General features: G+C 39.9%; 1 protein-coding gene across 2 annotated transcripts; it reads left to right on the forward strand.

Annotated features, from left to right (window-relative positions):
• The first annotated feature begins 4,859 nt into the window (after positions 1-4,859).
• On the forward strand, positions 4,860-12,268 carry gal (galanin/GMAP prepropeptide). 2 transcript variants are annotated; one of them, XM_030732352.1, is made up of 6 exons: positions 4,860-4,940; positions 6,352-6,406; positions 6,801-6,872; positions 9,138-9,224; positions 10,921-10,992; positions 12,165-12,268. In XM_030732352.1, the coding sequence occupies exons 1-6, from the start codon at positions 4,860-4,862 to the stop codon at positions 12,224-12,226; spliced, it is 429 nt and encodes a 142-aa protein (XP_030588212.1). In that variant the 3' UTR covers positions 12,227-12,268. The 2 variants fall into 2 exon arrangements, with proteins under 2 accessions (XP_030588212.1, XP_030588213.1); XM_030732353.1 differs by lacking the exon at positions 6,801-6,872.
• Positions 12,269-23,737: the final 11,469 nt, after the last annotated feature.

Consider the following 23,737-nt stretch of genomic DNA (forward strand, 5'->3'; position numbering starts at 1 on the left):
AGAGGATGCTGGGGAGAGGGATGGAGGCAGATGATCTGCTGTGGCAACCCCTTAAAGGAGGCAGACAGAAGAAGAAGAAGAGGGAAAAGAGATGAAATAAAGTTGTTTCTATGATAGCATTTTAATTCAAAGTATTCCCAGTGTGTGTGTGTGTGTGTGTGTGTGTGTGTGTGTGTGTGTGTGTGTATTTGCAGATTTGTGAACCTCTGCCCAACTGTATTTCTGAGAAACTGTCTCTCTGAGAGACTCTTTGTATACTCAGTCTTGTTACTGACCTATTGCTAATTAACCTGATGAGTGGTTCAGCTGCTTCTTTGTAGTACCACTTTTCCAGCTTTTTCTTTCTACCGTCACAACTTTTGGTTGTGTTGTTGCCATCAAATTCAAAATGAAGGAATATTCTTCTTAAAATGATACATTTTCTCAGTTTAAACATTTGATGTGCTTTCTGTGTTCTGTTGTGAAAAACTGGCTTCATGAGGTTTGCAAATCATTGCATTCTGCTTTTGTTTCACACAGTGTTTCAACTCTTCTGGAATTGGGTTGCAGATCTTGATGGTAATAATGAAAAAAGACACTTTGTCATCAGATGAAGATTTTATGATCTGTTTATAGTTTTCTTTTTTCTTTTTTTTTAGCATTGGATAAATGCTTTGATTGAAAATTTGAAAACTGAAATCCCTGCAGAGGATTGGAAATCAAATAGTACTGTAACTTATAAATATATACATGCAACTAACACAATACGATATAATTATAATCAGATCATTTTAATAAAAATGTGCCTGACACATGTTAAATGCACAGATGTTTGGTGAGCACTGTTTCACTGTGTTTGGCAGAAAGAACGAAACATTTTGGGGAGAAGTCAGAGCGATCTGTGAAAACATTATCTCAAAAAAGGAATTCCACTAGAATTACACATTTGTATCCAGAAGAATATAATTATGTTAAAAATGAACACTGCTGTTGGCTACATAAAGGGCAGATTTATGAAACACGGCACAGGACTTAAACTGTGAAGTGCAGTCCAGTATGTAAATCCAAGGATATCCCTTTCATTTTGCTCACCTCTCTGTTCTCTTTTATCTACTCACTATATTCTGTTCTTTCAGTGTTACATTTCCTTCCATTTCTCCTTTGATCATGTCCCACTGTGTTTCTGCTCCATCATAATCACCAGGTGCTCTGATTCTCGTAATACTGATGATCATGCCTGATACCATTGACCTTAAAAGGTGCAACCTGGCTCAATTCCAGGAAGCTTCCCTCCAGAGTTTGATGTGTAGTTGTGTGTCTCTACAGAGTAAAGGTGGAGAGCTGTGACAGTAAAGAATTGCATGAAATAGTTTCCTCATTCTCTTTTAATCTAGCTTTTCCACTGTTACAATAAAATGTAAAATATCCATCATCCAAAACCTTACAGGTTTTCCTTCAATTTTGTCATTGAATTTCTAAATGAGTTTCAGTAACCTTCAGATATTCTGTAAATATATTCATAATAAAGCAAATCAATTTTACTGTTGCTGATGGCTGTTATCTTCTCTCAGAGAATTGTACCCACTGTTTATTCATCTATCCATTTTCTAACATTTAAAGTGCTCAAAGTACATTAGAAAAACTGTACTTTGAGCACTTTAAATGTTAGAAAATCTGTCTAAACAGAGATGCCTACTCCTCTTTCTCCCCGGCTACTGCTCCCAGCTTTTTTTTTTTTTTTTGGGGGGGGGGGGGGGGGGGTATACCAAGGTGTTCCTAAGCTGGCCAAAAGATATAGTGAATGTTTCTTCAGTTTTCCATTCATCGTTTCATCTATAAAGATTATTAATCCTTGAAAGGTATTTTCTCTGATCTTTACAAACCCTATTCAAAAATTCCCTTCAAGAATTTTTGTTTTTTTAAGTTAAAGTCATTGACTCTGCCACAAGCTCCCCAGATCTCAATCAGATCAAGCATCCACAGAATCTGCAATAACAAGACCAAAGTCCCAACACACAGGATCTCCTGTCAAGCTACCAGTGCACCAAACAACTCCCGAGATGCTGTGTGTCTGTCTTGATGGGGACTTAGAAAATACTGCTGATTTTCACGTTGTGGCTGATCAGTGTACAGCCCCCATAACTGCTGTCTGAATTATCTGGATACCTAAATTGTCTTCTTAATAACTGAGAAAATTTGATGTTATTTAATATGTACCTTCCCATTTGCAGTATTATAACCCCTGAGATCAGTTTAGTCTTCCTATAACAGCAATAAAAAACAGCGTGATTACATAAACACATTAAAGTCTAAAACTGTAAAATTGAAACAATGTTTCTTCTCAATTAGGGCCCAGTGGAGCCGCCAGAGGAAGCCTAGACTCCGTGTTGGAAGGAATTCTTGCCCTGATACTAATAAAAACAAAATGGCAGCTACAAAAAAAACTATATTTTAATGACATCCAGTTATTTTGCTCCTAAGGCACAACTCTGCAAAGAGATCACATGCATTAGGAAATGAGTCTAATTACCATGTGGATCCTTACAGAGGCCCAATGAGCACAAAGCACAACTGTTTACTGAAGGACATGTTGAACAGAAAGTGTATATCACACTGGATGATGAAGGATCTTTTTGTGTTAAAGGACAGTTGTAATGTGAAAATGTCCTTGAGTTTTCTATGATATACAGTGTTGTCACAGAGGGCCGTTTGGGTTTGGGCCCAAATGCAGGAATCCTGAGACGGAGTGCAATCTCAAGGGCAGAATTATTAAGGAACTCTTCATCAAAAATACAAACAAGGGCATCAGCCAAGCTGGAGCTAATAAAGTAGGAATCACAGGAGGACGTGGAACAAGGAAAACATTACTGAGTGAGGAGGATGCAACAAAGGTCAAGAGGAGACTGATATAATATATACAAACACAGGATGGCTAAGAGGTGGGAACACAGCTATTCCAGCTGTCATGGGGCGAGAGGCAGGACACATCCAGGGCAGGTTGCCAGCCTCACACAGAGAGAGACAGACAACCATTCAGACCTATGAGCAATTTAGAATCATCAATTAATCTAACCCCACTAAATGCATGTCTTTGGACTGTGGGAGGAAGCCCACACAGAGATGGGAGAACATGCAAACTCCACACAGAAAGGCTCCGGCCAAGGAGGATTCAAACCCAGGACTTTCTTGCTGTGAGGCATCAGTGCTAACCACAGCACCACTGTGCTGCACCAATAATTAAAAATACAATTTATCTGGAAAATAAGTTTCATTAATAAGCTTACTGCATTCTTGAAAGCATAATACTATTTCTGAGCAACCTGATACAGTGAATTTAGTGAGTGAAGCTCTTTCATAGTCTTAGTTATTTTTGGCTACAGAAACACGTGTTTTGTGTCTGTTTCAGCCATGTTCATAAATATGTACATTTGGGCATTTAGAAGAGGAGGAATAGGAAAAAAGAGAAACAGGCAACAAGATCTTTGGTACCTGCAGGTATACCAAAGATACCGTCTACTGCAGGTGTACTGCTACCCTGATTTGTACAGAAAAAAAGGAACCTGTGCTTCGATCAAACCCTACGTTTAGCTGCTGCGTGGAAGGATTTCCTGTGTTATTGATCTTTTTTCCACAATAAATGAGATCTTTCTTATTCTTGTGCAGACCATTTATAATAGATTTACAAAACAAGATTATAACAAAGAAAGCTGAAATATAAATCATATGCAGTTAGACACGTGCTTTGTACAGAACAGCTGCAGCATAGCCTATTACTGTACTGTGTAGCTTTTTTAAACTATATAATTGACTTTCTTATTTCAGAGCATGGACTGCAAATAGTGAGCTTTGGAAAACTCGACTGTTACAGGGTAACAACAACAGACCAGCAAACAAGACCAGCACCCAACTTTATACTAGTATCTTTGTACGGCCACACATTAACAAAAGACTGGAGAAACTGTTGTCACAGTGTAAGCAGACAGATCCATACTTTATGGCCAAATTACTGGCTGCTGGGTACGACTCCTGCAACCACTGCGTGCCTCTTGTTGTGTGAGAGGAGGTTTTTCCTTCAAAGACTCAAACTGGAACATCCTTTAAATGATAAACTCTTACACTCCTGCACTCACAACATTATTTGTAAATCATTTAGGTTGTGCTTTTACATGTGTATTACTGTTTCTGTCCCGTGGTAGGTTGTATTTTTTATCCTTTTAATAAATATCAGTACTACTGGTCTGTTAAAAATAAAATTTATCAAAATTCATAAAATAAGACCTGAGAGCAGCAAATTTTGACATAAACTTAAAGAAAATCACAACAAATCATAAAACACTGGCAAGAATATGTTTTATGGACCATCTGCACATGAAGCTCATGCAATGAGCAGTCACAGTCACACATCAGATTAGGACAGAAAAATACAGCAATTCAATGCCTAGTCTCTGAGGGTGACAAAGAAGAATCTGATGACGGTATTATGTGATATTATTGAATTTTATAATGTGTTCTGTTCGTGACCTGCCCATGCTGTGTGCAGGAGGGGCTGCTGACGTGAGGAGAGAGCAGCAGGGTCGGGCTGAAACGACAATAAAAGGTGGAAGACGTCCGCTTTTCATCCAGTGCTGCACACGCCTGCCAACTTCTGCTGCTGACTGCGACGTGAGCTGGACCGAAGGAAACGCACATCAAAGGTAAGTTACTGTTTCTGTAGCCTTCAAAGGGGCGAACTGGTCATGAAAAGTTACTGTCTGCCAAAATGAAAGAACCTGCTGAGGAGTAAAAATAGTTGCTGCTGCTGTCGGGCTTCACGAGTGAGCGTGAGTGTTTCCAAATACTTTTTTTCTTCATGTTTACAGTCTCTTTTTTGTCTTTCTTAGATGCAGAGGTGCTTTGGGATTTTTTGCATGTCGCTCATTTTTTGCGCAACTCTTTCTGAGACCATCGGGCTGGTCGTTGCGGTAAGCTCTTCAAAATTCAACTTTATTGTTATCCTCCCACTGAAATGTAGGTGCCAAGATGTAGCAAAAGAATGACAAAAATGGTAAATAAAGAATGTACCAAGACAAAAATAAAAAAAATATATAAAAAAAATATATCAGAATCATATGAAATAACATTATAAAATAATGTAGCACAAAATTATCAATTTGTAATTCACAATTAAGTTGTTACGCAATTGATCACAAAAATAAAATGTGTGTATGTGAGTGTGCTGTAAAATGAATCAGTTTAGTGAATATCTCAGTAGGATAAAGTTACAAGTACCAACTGTAGAACCTGACAACAGCAGGGACAAAGGACCCATCGTAGTGTCGTTACAGCAGGCAGGTGGAGCAGCCAAAGGTGGTGCTCGGGCGCCTGGGCTGTCATGCAGCGGTTGCAGGAGTTGTGCCCAGCAGCCTGTAATTCACAGAGGAAAATAAAGTAATGTATGGATCTGTCTCCTTATACTGAGGACAGTTTCTCCAGTCTTTTGTTAATGTGTAGCCGTACAAAGATATCCTAAAGAGGCCGAACACCAAAGAACCCAAAACTTTATCTAAGTGGTTGTCATGGGAACTGAGCTGATGTGGGGAAAAAAGAAAGTGAGTCTTTATTTTGGCTGAAGCGCCGCTCTAAACCAAAATCCAAACATGTGAAGCAAAAACTCAAAGTGAGCCCAGCGAGAACACTTCAGGTTAAGATGGGATTATTTACACACATGGCATGATTTGGTACAGTAAGTGGGGCAGCTGAGGCAAAGCAGACACAGGCGCAGACGATCAAGACAACGAGACGGAGGAGGAAGTAAAACTGAGCACAAAGTACAGCAACTAACTACCAATGTAAAACAGGAACTAACTGCTGAGCACAGAAACAACTGTACTGTGTAACAGAAACACTGAGGAAACAAGCACAAATAACAGACTCCATAAACAGATACTGTAACATATACAACAATAACTAAAAGGTTTAAAATACAAAAGTACAAAACCTCAAATCAATTAAAAAACTAACTCACAACTCTGCTAAAACACGATCCACAGGAACACAGGCCAAAATGCAAAGACCCAAACATAAATGAGCCTAACTGGCTCTCAAAGGAAACAAGGCCAAAACTCAAACATGAATTAAAACCTGCAGCGAGAAGCATGAATTCCAACCCAGATATAAGAAAACAAGACAGCAACCCAAACTCAGAGATTAACTAGGAAACTAAAACGCACAAACTCCCACAAACCTGCAGTCTATGACAATAAGTATGCTTTACATTTAAAAAAAAGACTTTAACATTTTCACATTAAAAGCATCAGAAACTTGTTAAAGCAATCTTCAGCTGTGTCTCTCTGCCCATCATCTGCTTGTTGTCTCTGTCTTTGCGTTCTGCAGGCAAAGGAAAAGCGTGGCTGGACACTGAACAGTGCTGGCTACCTGTTAGGGCCCCGTAAGTGTTGATTACGCACACACACGCACCTGCATATTGTTTGAAAGTGTTGCCCAGGTAACATGTCTTACAAAACAGACAATAATATTCTGTCAATCAGTGTCTCCGCTGTTATAGCTAATTTAGTGTCATTAAAAGACCCTTATTATCCGTAAAAGAATGATTGAGTGAATATTGGGTATCCAGTTATGTGTATGAAGGTGTTTATTCGTTGGAGTCTGAGTCATTCCATGGAAGGAACCCTGGAAATGTTGTCCCTTTGTGTGTGTGTGTGTGTGTGTGTGTGTGTGTGTGTGTGTGTGTGTGTGTGTGTGTGTGTGTGTGTGTGTGTGTGTGTGTGTGTGTGGGTGTGAAGCCCAGGTAAAGGTTGCTCCTGCCTCATCCTGTGTTTCAGGTCGTATTGATCACCTAATTCAGATAAAGGATTCTTCCAGTGCCAGAGGCAGAGACGAGCTGGTCACTCAATGTAAGATAGAAGCATACAGCTGCTGCAGGGCCTTGGTGTCACCAGGAATTGCTCTATCCAAACATCTCACCTTTTAGCTGCTTTTGTTACTGTGCTTATATATACAAATGTTGCATTTCTGTTTGTGCTTTAAGCCAAATAATGCATTGATGATCTCAAGAATGCATGAGTTATGAAAGGGCTAGCATGCAGCATTTTTAGACCAACCCTAACCCTACACTGCAAATTATTATGTCAACAGAAGAAGAAGAAAATCTGTCTTCTGAGCATTCACTCAACATTCTGTTAACTTTTAACTGGGATTATATGAGCATTGTGACTGTAGAGGAGGTGAAAACATCCTCAAAAATACTAAAAACTGACCTAAAAGCTGTTTTACTCAGAGTAAGCTTGGAAGAGCATCATCACTTTCAGTACAGATTAGATGTATCCAGGGTAGCCAAGCTGAGCACAACCTGGTCAGATCCATTATTACTCCAGTACATCTATGTACAGATAGATGGATACAGATATTTTCTGCGTATCTCAACAAGATTTGCAAGGATTACTTAAACTGTAGAACAGACAAATGTCCACAGCTGTCTCTGAAGGATAGAATATATAATCCTTTAAGCTGAATAGTTTAATACTCCTGATTAACCACATTATCAATTTTGCTGATAAAAATTAGGATGTAAACACAAAGGGCCTGTAGATCCAGGCGGAGCCATTTATACTGGAAGGCAGCAATCATTGAATGGTAAATGGACTAGTTCTTATATATTTCTACTCTAACCGAGCACTCAAAGCGCTTATACAACACGTTTGCATTCACCCATTCATACAAGCACTTGCATGCGTATCTAAGCTGTGCTTCCTGTCTACCATTCACACACATTCATGCTCCAATGCTTGTGTCTGAGAGCAACTTGGGGTTCAGTATCTTGAACAAGGATACTTTGGCATGCAGCCCGGTGCAGCCAGGAATCGAGCCGCCAACCCTCCGGTTAGTAGGTGACCTTCTCTGCCTCCTGAGCTACAACCACCCCAGAAATGCATTACTTTGTCATGCCGGGGTTTCAAATGTCACATTTCAGCTAGACTTTTAAAAACGCACAAAGAGGGCAGGGGGTATTAACTCAAGGACTACTTTAGCTAATGAAGCCCCCAGTTTGGGTCAAACACTTGCAGCCACTTGATGCACTTCTTCTTGTGTTACACGTAATCACCGCTCAGAGTAAATGACAGTGTTGAAGTATGTGAACTTACTATAACAGCACACAACTGACGAGCAGTCCGGCAAAGTCAAACAAACTGACCCGGTGCTGTAGAACACGCACAGTGCAGAACGTTCAGAACATTCTGTGAGCCTGGATTTGGTTCGGCTGTCAGGTACCTATCAGTTCTTTCATTTCAAAATATCCCAATAACACTTTTAAATATTGGTATAAATTGTACACTCTAGTTTAAGAATACTGTCTGTTACAATCGAGACCAGCTGTGACACCTTCACAAGTTAATATATTTATTTTTAGCAGTGGAAAAAGGGTGAATGCAACATTTTTTAACTGTTTGTGGGTTCGTGGCTGCCACTGAAGTCTGAGTGCCATCTCATTTCGGTCTTTGGGCCCATAAAAACTAAAGACGCTGACCATCTACAACCCACCGCCATGGCTAAGTAAATCCCTCTGCTTACCTGTTATTTTCTGTTCATCTTCATCATCATTATTTCAGTGCATTCAGTGTGTCAAAACCGCAGTTCAAAAAGTGTGCGTTATCTTTTCCTTCCATCAAATCTCTACTTACTGCAATTCCATGAGCCAAGCCCTGCAGGTGGCCTGTACACGTTTGGAAATTGAACCAAACACTTACAACCCAAATATGCTGAAATTGTGTGAAGTGTGAACAATGTCCTTTAGTGCTTCTTACCAAAATCAGGTAGTGGTGTGCATTGTGTATGTATGTGTGTCTAAAGTATGATGTCTCTGGGATATTTGTATGTGTTTGTTGTTATTTTAATGTAGCAAAAACTACAGTTAGTGTTTATTTTTATTTTGTCAATAAGATTCAGCTTAACAAAGAGAAAATGAGCACTGTCACAGTCAGCATGTGAAAAAGAAAAGGTTTCAAGTACACGAAAATCATACACAAAATTTTATGAAATATTGAAATTGCTGAATTTCAAGTGAACTGAGCTTATGATGAGAAAAAATTAAATGAAACTCTTTGTCGAGCCATCTTATGTTTATATGACTGCATCAACTGTGAATGCTCCTCATTGTCCAGATGGAATAGATGGACACAGGACACTAGGAGACAAGCCGGGTCTGGCTGGAAAGAGGGACATGGGCCAGGAGGAGGACTTCAGAACAGGTCTGTCTGTCTCACAGAGAAAAGCTAGTGTCGCTGCGCTGAGGAAACAGATGTGTTTGGGGTCTTATCAAAAAAAAGTATTTTATAATGCGAGCTTTGAAACTGCCCTTTAAGTGCGAACCACGGAGCAGGAGAATAGAATGAGCTACTTTTAAAATTGTTTACAATGTCAAGTTGCTTCTGAAATGATGGAATAAGCTGGTTAACATGTTCAGTCAGCTGTTTTTTAGTTTATTTATTTATTGAAAAAAGAATACTGCGCTAATCAGACGTGGACAAAGTCGTTGGTACCTTTCTGTTAAAGAAAGAAAAACCTACAATTATCAATGAAATAACTTGAAACTGACAAAAGTCATAATAAATAAAAATTACTGAACATTAACTCACGGAAATCAGACAATGCTTTTGAATTACTCGATCAGCTGAAACCTTATAATAAAAAAAAAAAGAACACTGAAACTGACCTGGACAAAAATGATGGGACGTTTAACTTAATGTTGTTGCACAACCTTTTGAGGCAATCACAGCAATTAAGCAATTTCTGTAACTCTCAGTGAGACTTGTTGACAGGTATTTTAGTCCACTCCTCGTGAGCAAACTGCTCCAGCTGTCTCAGGTTTGAAGGATGCCTTTGACAGATTGTATGTTTCAGCTCTTTCCACAGCTGTACAGTAGGATTTAAATCAGGGCTCATAGAGGGCCAGAAAAGCCCAGTGTTTTGTTCTTAGCCATTCCTGGGCGCTTTTAGCTGTGTTTGGCTCATTATACTGTTGGAGGACCCACAACCTGTGACTGAGACAAAGCTTTGTGGCACTGGCCAGCCCATTTCCCTCCAGAATGGCTGCATATTCTTGAGATTTCTTTGTACCCATTGTAGCAGATTCATGACAGCCTGTTGCCAGATGCAGCAAAGCAGCCCCAGTAAATTTTTAATCATTATTACTTTTGTCAGTTTCAAGTTATTTCAGTGACCACTGCTTTAACCGAAGAGTGTCAACAACTTTGACCATGTCTGTAAATATACATTCATCAGTGTGTAATTATGTCTTCCAACAAAGTGAAACATTCTCATAAACATATAATTAATCCATTAAAAATACATAGGAGCGCATATATATATATATATATATATATATATATATATATATATATATATATATATATATATATATATATATATATATATATATATATATATATATATATATAAATAACTTGAGTTATTAACCATTTCTAAATGCTAATGAACTTATTAAAACTTTTACCTTCTAATTTGTGTTCATGGGATAAAGAGCTGACAGGAGAGGCTGTTGATTATTGTTTTATTATATATTGTTACAAACTATGCACATTACCATTCATGATTTTATTACATTTTTTAAGAAACCTTGAGCACCTCTCCTTTTGTTTGCAGTTGCAGTAGTCTTGATTTTTCATCGTTAAAAACTGTATTCACCAGACTTCCTCAGAATGCATATTTACTTGATAGGATGCATTGCTAAATGGACTCATTCTTACATAAAACTTTTCTCCTCTACTTGAGCACTCGAAGCACTTTAAAACTGTTTGGCTATCACATGTTTAAATCCAGTCCTCCGTGCATCACAGTTCCTCGGTGTCTGGGAGGACTCAGTGTCTCGATGTGTTCTATGTATATCAGTCGTTTCAGGCTTTCATGCTTGCTGTACCTCCACAGGTGCCCTGAGAATAGCAGATGAAGAGATTATCCACACTGTCATTGACTTCCTGTCATACCTCAAACTTAAAGGTATGCTTCTCATTTCCATTATTTGAAAGTGAGCATAGATCTGCATTCAAAAACCACCACAAAAACAAAAGCACACCAGTCATATTTGGATGAGGGAACTTTTTCCAGTCCATATATCAGCCCATTTGTTACACATGAAAATATTCAATTTGTACTGAATTGCCACACAGATTACCCCATGCACAACGCTATATGTGAAATGTAGTATTACATGTTTTACTTTATCACATCTAAAGATGTTGTAATACTGGAAATTTCTTATACATAATATAATGATACAATAATACAGATACAATTCACATCGTTCCTCCACAGAACAAACCTGACAGGGATGTTGTGTAGCCCTATGTACAGATTATGATTAGATAATCATCATGTCAGAGACTCAGTAATCTATAGATAATCAATCAATCACATGGCACCAACTCAGTGCATTTAGGCATGTAGACATGATCAAACTGAGCATCAGAATTTGGAATAAAGGTGATTTATGTTACTTTAAACGTGGTTGTTGGTGCCAGATGGACCGATGTACTGGGATTCCTCTGTGCAGCATCGAGGGTTTACAGAGAAAGGTCCAAAGAAGAGAAAACAAGCAGCAAACTGTCTGGATGAAAATGCCTTGTTGATGCCGCAGGTCAGAGGAGAACAGCCTAGCTGTTCTGAGCTGTTAGGAAACCAACAGTAACTCAAATAACTACCCATCACAATCAAAATACACTGAAGAGCATGTCTGAATGCACAACATGGTGAACCTTGAAGCAGATGAGCCACAGCAGCAAAATATCACACTGGGTACCAATCCTGTCAGCTAAGAACAGAAAACTGAGGCTGCAGTTCACACAGGCTCACCAACAACAGAACCAAGGAAAGTTTTGCCTGGTCTGATGAGTCTGATGAGTGGATGGTAGGGCCAGAACTCCATCCTGCTTGTACTGAAGGTTCAGGCTGTACCAGCTGTTGTTTAAATGTTTATGAAATTGTGTGAACCAAAATCTTTGAGGAATGTTTCCAGCACGTTGTTGAATCTATGCCACGAAGAATTGAGGCAGCTCTGAAGGCCAAAGCAAGGTGTACCTAATAAAGTGTCTGCTGACCAAATGACAGAAAACTTCCTGCCTGCTGTGTCTCAGTGCTAATGCTCTGTCTGCTCTGTGTGTGTCTTGTTGCAGAGATGGGAGCTTTGGACAGCCTGCCTCCCTCTGTCACATCAGATGAACTGGCTAATCCCTGATGCTTTTCTATCCTTATCATCAGTGTTGTGTTTCAACTCACCTGCCATAAATGTTACAATATTGTAGCTCCAATCACACTCTGATGGTAGAAGATGTGACTGATTACCCCTCAAGATCAGATCTTTCTCCTCCTGAATAAACAAAATTTTATATCCATTAAAACTGGTAGATGTGTGCTGACCACAGGAGGATCTACAGAATTGGGACGTTTGTACAGAAACCAAGTCCATATTATCATCTTATGATGTACTATTATATGTCTTTAGAGAATGGAGTGAAATAAAAGAAATGGCACTGAATCCTCACTGAATAATTTGAAGTTATTTCTTTTCATCAGTTGTTAACGCTCTTTATTGATCACATTTAGCTACAATTAGTTTGACCAATTGAAACATGCTCACACTTCAATGGATTCTGCATAAAAATGTTTAACTGAAAAAGGTTGAGTTGACAGAAATAGTGGAATACCACATAAAGCAAAATACATCAAATGGTAAGTCTTTGAATATATTACATGATTTGATTAAAAAAAAAATAGGAATATTGTCCATTGACTGCACTTCTTTGACATTAGCTAACAGACAACATAACTGTGATCAATGTTGGATGTTTTCAATAATCTTAATCTTAATAACCTGCGTTTGTTTCATGCAAACTTAAACTGTGTTCCCAATAAGTTTTAGTCAAGTCTATTTTAATCGCCTTCATATTATCATTTATTGATGTGTGCTTATTAGCTTTGTATCTACTGATTAACACAAGAATTTTAGTTATAATTTGAACTTTATGGTGTCCAGCCCTGGTTTACTGGACCAAAAACAACTCTATACTGTGCTAGTAGTGATTTCAGCAATTTGATGCAAAATCTAAACTTTACTTTGGTGGATATATTAAAGGTCACTGACGTATATTTTGTGAGTCATTTTATTATTTATTTGTTTATTTGTATCAATTTTTTTTAATTACCATTTTGAGTGGGCAGTCACCTCACTCTTATTCTGACATTTCAGTCAGTTTCAGGTGACTGTATTTGTACCCATAGTTAGATTTGGTCTTTGGGAAAATGAACTGAAAATCTTTTTTGTAGCTACTGTTGAATAGCTCCACCCTCAGCTCAGTAGATGCAGTAGATGATGGGTGGTTGTGTTACTGTGTGTGCAGAGCTGGAGAGTGAGTTTGTCTTTACATAAATTGGCTCGTTGTAGCTCTTCTTCGATTCTTGAACTCAGAAACAAAGATATCTTCAGATGATGGCATATGTTGGCATATCTGTTTGTGAAACTATGGCATATTTTTTTCTAGAGCTGTGTTTCCAGTAATGGCAAATGTAAGAAAAGATTTGGAATTTACTTCTATATTCAAACTTTAATTAGAAAATGATCACTCAAATTACTTCTTCTGCCTCTGAGTCTCTTTTTTCATTTCCTTCACTGTCAGGGTCATTGACTTGTCACTTGGTGTTGGCTCTCACTGCGGTATGGTATCACTTCCTGTTCCTGTTCCTGTTCTGGAGCACAGTGGTGATTTGCTGTCTGTTATAATTAGAAGACAAGATTATGACAAGAATATTATCTGTAGATACACAGATAATAAAAATTATCAAAAAAAAAAAACTAGTTAAGCATAAAAATTCAAAAAGAAAAAATGATAAAGCATCCTAAACTGCACCAAAGAATAAAACGGTTAAATGTGGATTATCAAACATTAGGTCTCTCTCTCCCAAGTCCCTATTAGTAAATATTTAATAATTGATCAACGTATTGATTTATTCTGCCTTACACAAACCTGGTTACAGCAGGATGAATATGTTAGTTTAAATGAATCAACACCCCCGAGTCACAGTAACTGTCAGAATGCTCGAAGCACAGGTCGAGGAGGAGGATTAGCTGCAATCTTCAATTCCAGCTTATTAATTAATCAAAGACCCAGACAAAGTTTTCATTCTTTTGAAAGCCTGACTCTTAGTCTTGTCCATCCTAATTGGGAAAATCAAAAACCTGTTTTATTTGTTATTATCTATCGTCCACCTGGTCCGTACTCAGAGTTTCTGTCTGATTTCTCAGACTTTTTATCTGATTTAGTGCTCAGTTCAGATAAAATAATTATAGTGGGTGATTTTAACATCCATGTAGATGCTGAGAATGACAGCCTCAACACTGCATTTAATCTATTGTTAGATTCAATTGGCTTCTCTCAAAATGTAAAGGAGCCCACCCACCACTTTAATCATACTCTGGATCTTGTCCTGACATATGGCATAGAAACTGAAGACTTAACAGTATTCCCTGAAAGCTCCCTCCTGTCTGATCATTTCTTAGTAACATTTACATTTACTTTAATGGATTACACAGCAGTGGGGAATAAGTTTTATTACAGTAGAAGTCTTTCTGAAAGTGCTGTAACTAAGTTTAAGGATCTAATTCCTTCATTATTATGCTCTTCAGTGCCAACACAGTGCAGAGCAGCTACCTAAACTCTGCTCCCAGTGAGGTCGATTATCTCGTCAATAGTTTTACATCCTCACTGCGTATGACTTTGGATACTGTGGCTCCTCTGAAAAGGAAAGCTTCAAATCAGAAGTGCCTGACTCCGTGGTATAATTCACAAACGCACAGCTTAAAGCAGATAACCCGAAAGCTGGAGCGGGAATGGCGTCTCACTAAATTAGAAGATGCTCATTTAGCCTGGAAAAAGAGTTTGTTGCTCTATAAAAGAGCCCTCTGTAGATTAGAAGAAATAATGAAAACTGAAACTGAAAAAAACATTTTCATTAACTGAAATAAATAAAAACTATAATTAAAAGCAAAAACTAACTAACTAAAACTGTATTGTGAGTTTACAAAACTAACTGAAATTATAGATAAAATGACCTTTGTTTTCGTTATTTTATTTAAAACCCTTAATCTCTCTACACAGCCTGAGGAAAAGTAGAGCAGACAGCACATCACTCAGAAAAGTAGATTCTGCAAAAGCTTCTTCCCTGCCACAGTCAGACTGATGGCAGAGTAAAGACTCAAGACTCAAGAAGACTTTAGTGTCATTATATGTAAACATATAACGAAATTTGTGTTCCAGAACACCCATCCAAGAAAAATACAAAACACAGAAACAAACAGGGGGGACAGGTGTCTGAGGTCGTGCAGCCGTTTTGCCGGCGTGTCACGGCTCGTGAGCCAACTTATTAAAAGAACCCAACAATGCACAACCTCGAGAAAACAGCTCTGCAATAAAATAATCTTTATTTCACAACACTGGCAGGGGAAATGAGTGAAAGAGAAATCCTGAACACGGGGCCACTGGGGACAGAAATAGAGATGGATTAATGTCTTTCACAAGAGCGCTCTCTACAAGATTGTGACTAAGGCTAAATGGTAGGGCGCTTACGTTGGGATCCACTTGGTGATTCACAAAAAGGGTAGGGGATGATGAAGCTACGGGAATTCCCCAGGTCTCCAACGACGGAGGGCAGGCAGGCGAAAAGGTCAGCAAGCAGATTTCGTCCCAAGAAAGTGGAGTTTAAGTTTGTGGCAGCCACTAGGATGAAAACAGGTGGGACTCCACCGTAGAAAGCTTGCGACGACCACAGAGAAACAGAACATCAGTACACCAGCGGAGGTGGTAAGTATCCTGGAAGGAGTGAAATACAGCACATAAACATAAGGAACTGAAAGTACCAAAAAATAACTAAAACAAAACTGGTTACCACTGAGGTACAAGACGATCTGGCGGAGAGTAACCGGCTCCACTGGTCCTTAAAAATACTGGCCCAAATCAAGGACAAGTGCATGCAGCCGGAGGATGGAAACACCACTCCGCCCAGCTGGGAGGAGCCCACCTGCAGAAAGCCCCAAAAGAAACCCACAACCTCCCATACCATGACATGGCGCTACCTTTAGCAGGAAAACAGAGAGAGATACACTGGGATAGGTAGGTTCAAAAAAATCATAGAATAGAAAAGAATAGAATGCCTTTATTGTCATTATACAGGATGTACAATGAGATTGGAGGGCCACTCCTGTTCAGTGCCATGTAACAGAAAATCAAACTCTCTAAATATGTCTGTGTAGATTCTCAGTCATCCAGGTCATAGTAGTCTCTGGAGCTTGAAAAGGGATGGCACCTAGCCACTGGTACAGATATGTAGATGACACCTGGGTCAAAATCAAAACCCAAGAAGTAGAAGCCTTCACTCGTCACATTAACTCAGTGGATAAATACATACGTTTTACCAGGGAGGACACCAGAGATAACAAGTTACCATTCCTGGACTGTGCGGTGCTTATCGAGGAAGATGGAAGCCTCAACATTGAAGTTTACCGGAAGCCCACACACACACAGACCAGTATCTCCTCTTTGACTCCCACCACCCTCTGGAACACAAACTTGGGGTGATCAGGACCCTACAACACCGTGCGGAAAGTGTTCCCTCTAAGGCAGAAGGGAAGCATAAGGAACACACACACATTGAGAAAGCCCTCAAAACATGCGGTTACCCCAACTGGGCCTTCATCAAATCAGCTAAGATGCACAGGAATGAAGGCCAAACACAAACTACAGAGAATAGGAAGGACAAGAGGAACAACATTGTCATCCCATATGTGTCAGGCTTGTCAGAGAAACTCAGAAGAATTTTCTCCAAGCATGACATCCCAGTATACTTCAAACCAAGTCACACCCTAAGACAAAAACTGGTTCATCCCAAGGACAAACCCGCCAAACACAAGATCAGTGATGTAGTGTATGCTGTTCAGTGCAGTGAAGAGTGCTCGGACCTCTACATTGGTGAAACCAAACAGCCTCTTCACAAACGAATGGCACAACATAGAAGAGCCACCTCGACAGGACAAGATTCAGCAGTACATCTGCATCTGAAGGAAAAAGGGCACTCTTTTGAGGATGCCAATGTCCACATTTTGGACAGGGAAAACAGATGGTTTGAAAGAGGAGTGAAAGAAGCCATCTATGTCCACTGTGAACAACCATCATTGAACAGAGGAGGTGGATTACGTCACCAACTTTCCCCGCTTACAGTGCTGTCCTGAGCTCCCTTCCCAGACGTCTCAACCCCCATTCACACCTTTGTTCCAGTGACCTCAATAGGCCACAAGAAACAATGGAGCGGAGTCCTAAATTGGTTTCAACTGAAACCACTGATTAATATGACCCACTCCCCCTTCACACCTGGGCACATGTGTTCACGCACATGATCAATAGAGGGTCATAACCACCTCCAGGGGACTACGCCCACAGGGGTTTAAATACCTGGGTCTCTCCACCATTTGGTTGAGAACTGAAGAAGCCTTTCGGATGAGAGGTGAAACGTCTTCAAGAAACAAAAAGAAGTCCGGTCGCCTTTTTCAAGCTCCAGAGCCAAACTCTCTAAAATAAAAATAAAAATATTATAAAAATAATTTAATCTAGTATAATCAATATAATCAAGAGATATACAGAAAATAAACAATGTGTAAAATATACAAAAAATAGAATGTATAAAAATATATACATACATTGGTGCATCTGTACATTGTAAGAAAAGTAAATATGTGTATACATATAATAATAAAGATGATGAATATTGCACTTGGTGAATGAATATTGCACTAGCGAATGAATACTGGATCTCGTACTGTGTTCATTATGAACACCTTACGAGGTTCCAAAAAACACCTCAGCAAAGCAGCAGCACATTTAAAGCCTGGAGAGCACTAGGGTGGGTAGGGGAGGGGCTGCCAGTGGAGACGAGCAGGATGCTGTGATGGACACACAGCTTCCAGACCAGCAGTTCATGATAAGATGGTACAGTCAGCCTTGGTTGCCAGGATACCAGTTCATACAGGTCACAACACGGGGCGGGGGGGAAGAGCATATGTTTACAAACATCTCCAGACAGCATCCAAGGCCATCTGGGAGCCAAACTCCAAATACTGCAATTGTTTTTGTTCAAGTCGTCATAACTATTTGCTGACAGACCTTACCGTTTTCTGGTTACCTCTCAGAAGTCCAATAATCTGAATTTGGTTCTACTCCTCCACGCAGAACAGAGACTCCACCACTCCTCCAGATGTAATCAGCTCTACTGAGTCTGATTGAGTTTGTACTGTTTCTGCATCCCTCATAGGCAGCCTTACTAGGGCCTGAACAGCTGCCCGGAAACCAGGTATCCCCAGGTCCAATTCGGGAAAAGTCCTGGTATCAATATATATGCCACGTCCACACAGTGCAGTGTTAGGGATTATTTTTTACTCAGTGAATAAAGGACAAATGTTTAACAGTAAACTCCAGTAAATTTAATAATAAACAGTGGATCAACCAAATAATAAACAATTAAATAATACAGACAGAGAGCAACAGATCAGAAAGTAGTAGACTAACTTCTCTGTTTCAGTGCATCTTATCTTGAGGACCAGCCACAAGGACACATAACTAAAACATCAGGAAGTGATGATGTGCTTCATGACTCCACAGCTGAGGAATCATGAGTCATGAAAACCAGCTTGTGACGAAGGTCAACTCATAGCACCCGGAGATTGTTTATGTTTAAGATAACAGGAAGCTGACAGTATAGACAGGAACACGGGCTCAGAGAGAGAGAGGGCACACACACAGGCCTGTCTCTTCTGAGTCCCTGCATGCATGTGTATTTTTTTCTGATCCTTTAATATATTAAATGTTTTACTTTTTTAATTAAAGTGTTTCAGGTGTCTTCCCTCACAAAAACCTGTTTACCTGACAGCTGCCAGGAACGTTATCTTCCATCCCCACAGGAATCCATAACATAGCCAGCCGGGTCGGACCAGAGGAAAGAGGGTTCCCCTTCTCTCAACCTCCTCATGATGAGAATTTGGCCATCAATAGTGTTGAGAGACCAGCTGACCAGATCCATAATTTAATTTCCAGTTCGGGTATGTGTGAAGAGATGCTCTAAGCAGCGAAGCAGCAAAAAGCAGGGGTAGATAGGGAAGGCTGGGGAGAAGAGAAAAATGCGTCCATCTCCACCGAGAGCAGGAAAAAAAAAAACTGAAAGGACTGTTCACAGCCGAAATCCACTGTGCAATATTTCTCACACAGCTAAAACCTGATGTGCAACATTTTATTTATTCAGTTATTAAAATAACACTTGTTGGTGCAATATCTGTCTGGTCTACATGTGCGATTTATACTGTGTTCTTTGTAACACTAAGGTGCTGTTTACACGAAGCCGTTTTCACTGGAAACGGTGTCGTTTTGATGCGTTTCAGCCTTTCGTTTACACGATGGCGTTTCAGAAACGATCCGCGTTTACACGAGGACATGTGAAACGATGAAAACGATGTAGTTCCCATGCCAGGCCACAAGTTGGCGTTGGTTTTCTCTTTGCAAAGTTTGTTTACGCAAGACGCGCATGCGTGGAGTGACACGGTAGGTAGTGCGGCAAATTGTTCATTACTTACAAAACGGCCAATGTGAGAGGTTTTGTGTGGACAGATGATGAGGTTGGATCGCTGCTGCACACAACGCTGAATTACAAAACGGTAAAAACACAGGAAAAGCGTAAGAAGCACTCGTGAATCCGCGAGTACTGTTTATCAGTTTGCGCGTGCGCGAAAAACTGGCCGTCGCAACCATAGTGCGCATGTGCGAGTCGAGCGTTTTCAAATCACCCCGGTTTCAAGTGTTTACACGAAAACGCAAGCCGGTGCGTTTCTGAAACGCTCCACTCTGGACCCCGTTTCTGAAACACATCGTTTTCACTCTGTTGTCGTGTAAACAGAAGGGCGAAACGCATCAAAACGACACCGTTGTCGTGTAAACGCAAGCCCGAAACGCATCAAAACGACACCGTTTCAAAATGAAAACGGTCTCGTGTAAACGGCACCTAAGTGTTTTTGTATTTTTGTATATGTGTGCATATACATATATATTTATGTAAATATTTACATATTTTATTCTATACTTTTTATTTTATTATATTGTATTGTATTTTTTTTTTTTTTTCTACACTCCTACCCAAAAGCTCTGCACAAGAATTCCTATGTACCCAAACCTTGCGTGTGAGTACAAATGGCAAATAAAGTCTTGAACTTGAACATGCTGTATGTTTCTGTGGTGCTCATCATGTGGTCTTTGAAATGCTGTACTCAGGGTCAGTATTATGGATTTTGAACCTTCTCCTTCCCCCCACAGAACCTGCTGTATCAGTGGCCTGTAAACAGCATCCCCACAGCAGCAGCAGCAGCAGCCACCGTTCCTCCTGCTGCTCCTTCAAACCCAGTAAGCTCCTGATCTCACACTGTGGTTATTGACCTCTGTGAGCCTCAGCAGACACATTCAGGAACATTATGATCATTCACCTGCATATTTCAATCCTCCAGATGTGGTTTCAGCTCCCAGATGTCACATGTTCAGGTTCAGCTTACCTCTTAAAGAGAGGGTAAATTCTGCCACCTGGTGGATAGATGATACTATTGCAGCTTGTCGGCTCACCTGTCCTGTGGTTTGTGTTTCCAGTGTAACAGTGTCCTCCAGATTCCTGATAGCATGGTCCAGTACCTGCGTCCTGTCAGAGAACTATAAGTAAAACACACAAGTGAACACAGCTGCTGAACATCTGCATCTTTATAAACTTTGTTACCTCTGTCTCTGTGCAGGAACGGTGTGTTAGTGTGACTTTGCCTCTTCTGCTCCTCCACTCAGCACACCCTCTCCAAACTGAGTTTGCTCTGCTGCTTTTAGACCTTTTTTGAGTGGGACTGGCTCATGGTCTGCAGTATCTGTCATTTATCTGCACATGCCTGCATGAATTATTGTAATCAGCCTCCTTTAATGGAGCTTAGATTCAGCTGTGCAGCTCTACTCGAGTTTTTAAAATACTTTCCTCACACTTGTACGCAGTAGTAACATGTACTCTTACTCTGTTTTATTCCTGTAGACAGAGGAAGCGTCATGAGCAGCAAGATGAGGACCGGCTGTATGTCAAGAAGACACCCGGTGCCTTCCTGCTGTTTTTGAAGGAGCAGAGGCCAAAGGTCATGGCTGAACTGAACATCAGCAGGAGTGCAGCTGTGAATGCAGTGGTGGGAGAGAGGGTAAGTGTGTAACTGTACATAGATTTATGCATCTGCTAATGTTTGATGCTCATGTTTGTGCATGTGTCCCAGCTGTCCTGTATATGTGTAGTTGCAGTGTGGATGCTGACAGTGTGTTCTTCTGTCCACAGTGGAAGTCGCTGTCAAAGGACCAACAGGCCAAATATTAGGAGCAGGCTGAGGAGGAAAGGATGCTCCACGCCCAACAACATCCAGAGTGGTCCAGCAAAGACAACTACGTAAGTCCAAAGTGAAAACATACAAGTCATACACGTCCACATCACTGCACAGTTTGGATCAGCTCATGGAAAGTCTAATGTGTTTGATTTAAGGGTAAAAGCAGGAGGAGAGTCCGAGGTTCCACCTGCAGCACAGGTAAGAGGAGATTTCTGAAAGCTCAGTGATTTTTCTTCGTGTGATGAAAACCAGACGAAAATAGAATCTTACTGGATCAGATCAAAGATTGTAAATTCTGTGCATTTAAACAGATGACAAATATATTTGTGAAAGATTTTTAAGCCTTACTCAGATTTGAGCAGTTTGAGAACTGCTGAACATCCAAATTAAAACAAGAGAAACTCAGACACTCAGACCTGCAGGTGAAGGTCAGGGTTATTACAGATGTTCAAAACACTCAATTTTACAACCATGACAAAACAGCTGTCCTCCAAAACAAAGCAGCTGACCTACAGAACCTCCTCATGTCCTGAAGACCTGCCCTCACTGTGACTCTCATATCAAATGTCAATTTTTTCAATATTTCCATTAAATGCTGCTTACTGCAGGTTTAAGAATCATGTCTTGAAGGTGTTTTTAAGAGTCTCAGAGGACTCACTGCACTTTTGTTTGTGTTGCAGCATCTGAATCAACACCTGTGCAGGAAGCTCAGGTTTGCCCGTCAGACCTGGCAGTCATATTGTGTGGACAGTAATAGAAATAAATGAATGAATAAAGTAAAAAGACATAGATTAACAAGAGTAGCCTATAGAGAACTTAAAGGGCTCTTCTTGTAAAAGCAAATCTGTTTGGCACAACAGTGCATTTGGATCATGATTCTGATTGCAACAAACTGCCCCACATGACAGGCTTAAAAAAAAATGGTGCAGGAAGCTCAACAGACCAATTAGCCAAGTCTCAGTGTGCCTGTGTGTGGCATGTTCCACTTGCCTCGAGAAAATCAGGTCCTCCTTGCCTCTTGTACAAACTTCTCTGCATCCACATCATCGGCTGCCTTCGCTGGGCCCATTCAACCCCAAACAGAGGGAACCTTCCTCGGCAACATTGGAGATGATCTGTTCTCCCTGCTTGAAGACCTTGATCCTCTGGAGCCCTTCTTTCCTCAGTAAGACCCCTGGACTGGGTATGAGATCAGCCCCGCTACTCCGGTGGATGCCCCTCCGCCCACATTAGTGTCCTCTATAGCTGCACCAATCGACCCCACGGTGACCTTCTTCAGCAACACTGAAGATCTGCTGTCACTGCTGAGCCAGATTGATGCAGACTTCTCTACTCTGGACTTAAATATACTTTAACTAAACGTTTTACTTTTTAAACATTTTATTCTTTAACTTTTTTAACACTACACTTTATAAAGTTGTGCAATTCTGTATTATTATTGTTATTTTGTCCTCTTCATATGATAAATAAATACAAACTAAACAAAAGAGGTTTCTGCCAGTATGTACAACAGGAGGAGAGGAAAAACTATCATGTTTTTGTGTGTGTGGCGTCATTGTTTCATGAATGATGTACAACTCATTTTATTTAAAGTTGCTTATCACAGTATTTTGCTGATCCTATGAAGTGTCACCACAAAAGTTGTTTTGAAATTGCATTTTTTAACAGTACAAACCTTACTTAATTCTTTTGCTTTCTTTTCAAACATACTATATATATATATATATATATATATATATATATATATATCATAAACAAGGAGGAAGAAATAAGCAGTCACTATCCAGCAATGTACGGAATTAAGATGTATTTAATTTTATTGGCTATTAAGGGGGTAAATTCTGGTGATCTACTAACAATCCGCTATAATTTATTTACAAAGATGTTCACTTTGGTGATAACCAAGGGAGACTGTGGTATATTCCAATGTAAACTCAGGTTCCTCTCTGAAAACAGCGAGACGGTTCAGATCAATGAGAAGAGGATGAAGGAAAATCAATATGCTTTTGATATAAGGCATACAGTAAGACACGTGGAGCTCAGGATTTATCCAGAGGAGAGCTGCATTGTTATAATCTGTTCCACCAAATAAACATGAAGTCTGTAACCGCTGACGTGTAGAAAAACACCATTACCTGTGCCATGTCACTTTTATTGCTTTTAATAGAACTTTGCAGCATTGGCATTAATCTAACACACGAACACAGATTCAGCTGCATTTTCGCAGTTATTCCTCTTTTATTCGTTGCAGATTCAGCAGAGAGAAGC

The sequence above is a fragment of the Archocentrus centrarchus genome, chromosome 6, assembly GCF_007364275.1.
Source record: "Archocentrus centrarchus isolate MPI-CPG fArcCen1 chromosome 6, fArcCen1, whole genome shotgun sequence".
Taxonomy (NCBI): Eukaryota; Metazoa; Chordata; class Actinopteri; order Cichliformes; family Cichlidae; genus Archocentrus; species Archocentrus centrarchus.

What these genes read in the sequence shown, in the direction of transcription:
- gal (XM_030732352.1), top strand. Translation starts at nt 4,860, where the DNA reads ATGCAGAGGTGCTTTGGGATTTTTTGCATGTCGCTCATTTTTTGCGCA. An exon ending in TGGCTACCTGTTAGGGCCCC is followed by an intron (nt 6,407 to 6,800) that starts GTAAGTGTTGAT and finishes CCTGTGTTTCAG; the next exon opens with GTCGTATTGATCACCTAATT. An exon ending in AGACGAGCTGGTCACTCAAT is followed by an intron (nt 6,873 to 9,137) that starts GTAAGATAGAAG and finishes CTCATTGTCCAG; the next exon opens with ATGGAATAGATGGACACAGG.